Source organism: Nicotiana attenuata, unplaced genomic scaffold, assembly GCF_001879085.1.
Source record: "Nicotiana attenuata strain UT unplaced genomic scaffold, NIATTr2, whole genome shotgun sequence".
In the NCBI taxonomy this organism is placed as follows: Eukaryota; Viridiplantae; Streptophyta; class Magnoliopsida; order Solanales; family Solanaceae; genus Nicotiana; species Nicotiana attenuata.
The window spans coordinates 398,799-404,101 of NW_017670799.1; the positions used below are offsets into that span (position 1 = coordinate 398,799).

At 32.0% G+C, this 5,303-nt stretch overlaps 1 protein-coding gene across 1 annotated transcript; it reads right to left on the bottom strand.

Moving 5' to 3' along the window:
• Window positions 1-52: 52 nt before the first annotated feature.
• Window positions 53-614, bottom strand: LOC109243418 (14 kDa proline-rich protein DC2.15-like). Its single transcript, XM_019410349.1, has one exon. It carries the CDS (start codon window positions 555-557, stop codon window positions 153-155), a length of 405 nt encoding a protein of 134 aa, XP_019265894.1. The 5' UTR covers window positions 558-614; the 3' UTR covers window positions 53-152.
• Between the last annotated feature and the right edge of the window lie 4,689 nt (window positions 615-5,303).

The window sequence follows — 5,303 nt, forward strand, 5'->3', positions numbered from 1 at the left end:
AAAAAAAAAAAAAAAAAAGTAAACATGAAAAATAGAAACCCCTCAAAGAAAATACAAACAATGAGATAAACTTTGAATTTTTAACTCTTTTTCGAATCCTGAGTCAGAGCAGGCGCAGGATACTTCATGTACTGGACTGTTCTTTAATTTAATTAATTAGGACATTGGAAGCCAGAAGGGGCTTTCTTGGAGCAAACATTAAGAAGCAAACTCAATGAGACGGGTACATTAAGATTAATGCCTAAAACATTAGCCTTAATAGCAGTACAAAGACAAAGAGCAGCTTCAACATCAGCAAGTCCTGAAATAAGACTACAACAAGGTTTCACTGGTGGTGAACCAACAACAACATTAACTAATCCAAGAACATTAGCACAAACACCTAATTTTAGTGTATCAATTGGGCAAGTTTCCTTTTTTGGAACATATGGAGGTGGAGGACAAGAAGGCTTTGGTTTTGGTTTAGGACAAGTTCCACAACCTGAAACAAATGTGAAGAAAATTAGGTTAAAGGTAAGGAAAAGAGCAAGAGTAGAGAAAGCCTTGTTGGAAGCCATTTTTTTTTTATTAAAAAAAAAAACTTGATTTTAAGAAGTGGTTTTCTTGGTGAAGTGATGAGTATGCATGGAGGTATTTATAGTGTTGAAATAGTAGATTTATATCTTAGTTTATTCAGCAATTTTTTTTTCCAGTCTCAGTCCTTGCACTGCTGGCATTTTTGGTGGTATTTTTTAGTTTTTTTTTTAGTTTGATCGTCTGGTATTTAAAATTCACTAATTCAATTAATTAGATTTTTGCTTGGTAAGGACACTGAGGAAAGTAAATTGCTCCCTATCGGAAGGTTAGTTCTCTATTCTCAAAGCTCAAATTCGAGGTCTAGAGCTAAAAATATAGAGATTAATCATCCTACCACACCTTTTAGTGGTGATATATGTATGAATATTTGAGATATTACTAAAATTTTAATAAAAAATAGTTTTGAACTTACAATTTTAAAAGTGCAAATAGATTACAACAACATACCGATATTTCTCGAATATTGAATCCATTAAGATAAAAACCTTGGATCTGTCTCGATATTTATAATTACGGAAAAGGCCTAAAAATGACACTCAACTTTCAGAAATGGTCTATCCATTCCATCCGTTAAAAAATTGTTATTTTCATGCCACTGCCGTTACAGAAATGGCTCATCTATGCCATTATTAAACTAACGACACAATTTGACACAATTTTTTTAAAAAAAATTTAACACTAACATTTTCACGTGTAATGTCTTCATTGGTCCGAATTAAGCCATGCCCCACTTAATTTTAACCTCGGTTAGGTCGATTAACCCAAACCCCACCCCGGTTAGATTTTTAGGTTTTCTAAATTAAGTCATCTTCTTCCTTGTTTGAAAACTTCTGCCATGGCTGCTCTTTGAGACCTTGGCACTTAGACCCACTTCTCTGCACCACCCGAACTCCTTCATCTCAAATAAACACACCACGCCTCTTCTCGTTGATTAATTTTTAGTTTTTTTTTTGCAGATCTTTTGGCGAGAAATTATGATTTGATTCAGTAATTAAAGTTTTTTATACCTCCCCCAACCATTAAAACTTGCCTCAAGCTTTTGCATAGAAAATTTTTTTTTTCTGGAGAATCTTAGAGCTTTTGTCATGGCGAAGTCGGAGAATCTGGCCTTAAAAATTTTGATTCAAATTCACCGGAAAAGATGAATTTTTGGGTGTGTTTTCTGGTGATATTAGTTAGTTAATGGTGGCCTTGTCATTAAGTAAAAGGTGTGGGAAAGAGACTACGGTGGAGAGAGGAGATGGACGACAGCTATGGCGGTTTAGAACTTTAGATGGGGAAGATGAGGGATATAGTTGTAATTGTAATCGACCTAACCGAGGTTAAAATTAAGTGGGGCATGTGTTAATTCGGACCAATAAAGACATTACACGTGGAAATGTTAGTGTTAAAAAAATTTAAAAAAAAATTGTGCCGTTAGTTTAATAATAGCATAGATGAGCCATTTCTGTAATGGCAGTGGCATGGAAATAACAATTTTTTAACGGATGGCATGGATAGACCATTTTTGAAAGTTGAATGGCATTTTTCGAGGGTTTCAAAAGATAATAAGGAAAATAAAGGGAAAAATGCATCAAATTAAGTTACTGAGATTATTATGATCATCTTTTTCAATTTTGCTAACTCCGCTACCAATAAGGCTAATTTTTTTTTTGCCTGTGGATGAATGTCAAGTGTTTTAAGAGTGAAGAGAATGACCAAAATCAAAATTAAACCGTTACTGAGTAATTAATTTTTGGACTAAAAGGGCAAAAATAGAGCAATATAAACAATGAAAATTCATATAGCCGTTCCAACTTGCTTGAGGTTGAGGCACTACAATTGTTATACTGAAAAATTAACCAAAGGTAAAAAAGTTCCTACTTTTAACACTTCGATGTTTTTATTATTGGAGTCTAACTATGTTCGGATTCTTGTCGAAAAGTCCAATATTGAGAATAAAACTTTCTAACAAAAGCGACTCTATACTCAGGATTTGAGCCCGAGATCTCTAGATCATCACTTTGGTGCTAACATGCATAATAATAATACACAATATGGAGAAATTTTAAGCACCCATGTGCCATTAAGTTATGACCTTTGGCTCTATGCAAAAAACACAGCCAAGAATTTGGAGGTTTGTGTTAAAGCTAAGAATACACAAGTTGGTTTCTGAATTTCTTGGTCTGTTAATAATCAGATTCAAGAACAGTGATGGTTGTTTTTTTTTTTTTTTTGTACAGCTAATTAATTATAATACATAAATTCTAGAAAACCAGTGGGCTATTTATATAGTACACAAAAAATTGTTCGTTGTCTACCTTATATTGGTTATTGATGGTCCTATTTGCAAGAAAATATCTTTTTATTGGATCAGCAGTGATTCGTTTCTTTTTGGATTGTACCTAAAAGATGATTCTTTTAGTTATAATCAATTCTTCTTTCTTTTCGTGAGAAATGGAATTTATGTTCAATCTGAAAGTAACTCGTTGCACTTCCTAGGTTTTACACATGATCTCATGTGTGCACCATTATGATTTAGCACCTAACTTTTACACTAAAAAAAAACAGCTCGGTACACTAAGCTTCCGTTATGTGCGGGGTACGGGAAGGACCGGACCACAAGAATCTGCTGTTTCTATGGCTCGAACTTGTGACCTCCTGGTCACATGGCAGCAACTTTACCAGTTGGGTCATGGCTCCCCTTCATCACCTAACTTTTACGCTATGTGTCAGACATCCGCATTTGAAAATTTGAGTCGCATAAGGAGGGAAAATGCTTCCTATCAGGATTTTTTTCATTTTCGGAGCTCGAACCTGAGACCGCTGGTTAAAAGTGAATAGATCATATTCATCCCACCACAATCCTAGATGATAATTTAAAGGGTGATATTTTTATAAGTTGGTCATATTTTCTATTGTTTTTATCTTTACCCTCTCTTTACTTCTAAAAATATTTATTTACACCAAATGCTTATATTAAACTAATAAAAATATAACAAGTATTTTTTTTATATTTGTTTTTGGGGTATTATCACTTTTATCCCGCTCTAGAAACTATTAACATTCGGTAGTCGAAAAGTGTATCATATATATATATATATATATATATATATATATATATATATATATATATATATCGATATATATATATATATATATNATATATATATATATATATCGTCAATTATTTTGAGAACATTTACACAATGTCATTTTTCGTTTTTATTTTATTTAATTATGATTAACTATAACAAGCATTTTTTATATATTTGTTTTTGGGGTATTATCACTTTTATCCCGCTCTAGAAACTATATATATATATATATATATATACAAAAATATATATTTTTCATCAATTATTTTGAGAACATCTATACAATGTCATTTTTCCTTTATTTTATTTAATTATGATTAACTATAACAAGCATTTTTTATATATTTATTTTTGGGGTATTATCACTTTTATCCCGCTCTAGAAACTATATATATATATATATATATATATATATATATATATATTTTATCAATTATTTTGAGAACATCTATACAATGTTATTTTTCCTTTTTTTTATTTAATTATGATTAACTATAGTAAAGATTCGCTTCAAATTTATCGTTTAATCATAATAAAGTAGAATGTTTGATGTAAATAGTTATGTGGTAGTGTTTTTTTCCCATTCGCACCCCAAGCACTTATTTTCCTTCCCTTAGCGCCCCACAAGATAGAACAATGGTTACTTAAGGACAAAACTCATAGCTAAATATATCGGAAAAGGGTTAAATATGACCTTATACTATTGAAAAAGGTTAATATCACCCTTTGTTATACTATCAATCCAAATATACCCCTCACGTCATACTATCGGTCCAAATATAACCCTGACATCATGAAAGTGGTACAAACCTACCCTTCCTCCGTTAACTGCCTTCCCTATGAACATTTTATTGCTACCTCACCATTTCACCCTGTTTGCAGCTACCAAGTATAATTACTTTGAAGTTCTATCACTATTTTGAAGACTTCACTGCCTCTACTTCCTCTTGCTTTTCAAAATACCTGTTGCTTCTCCGACCGATACTGGAATTATACGTACCTACCTTTCACTTGACCTTACAATTTTGTGCTTTATTTTGCTTTTCCTTGTGTTGTCGCTGAATCTGTAAGACATATTTAGAGAAAATTTAGTAGCACTTTTATTTTAACATAAAACGTAAAGAGAGAAAAAATGGTAGCCTTCCAGAAATGTGGTTGAAGAGAAAGAAACAAAAAAAAAATTAACTCTCGTGTTTAGGTTATTTTTCTTTCTTACCATGGTAAATTTTGAAACCTTAAACTAGTTTGCTTGTATCTTTGCTTAGTTTTTTATATAAAACAAAATGTATTTTCGTCTGTATAAGCATTAATTTTGAATAGCAAAATCAGAATTTTCTCGGTTCACATTGCTTCATATTATCTTTAGTTGTTAGCATTTCGTTTGATATAGTTTGTTTGTATATCTATGATCTGTGATTTTTCTTCAAATGAACTGGAAAGAAAGATTGTGGGGAAGGGATGAAAATGGGAGTATAATGGTGAGGTGGCAATGAAATGTTGCAATAGGGAGGCAGTTAACGGAGGAAGGGTAGGTTTGTACCATTTTTATGATGTCAGGGATATTTTTGGACTGATAGTATAACAAAGGGCAATATTAGATCTTTTTCAATAGTATAGGGGTATATTTGACCCTTTTCCGTAGCCTCTGGA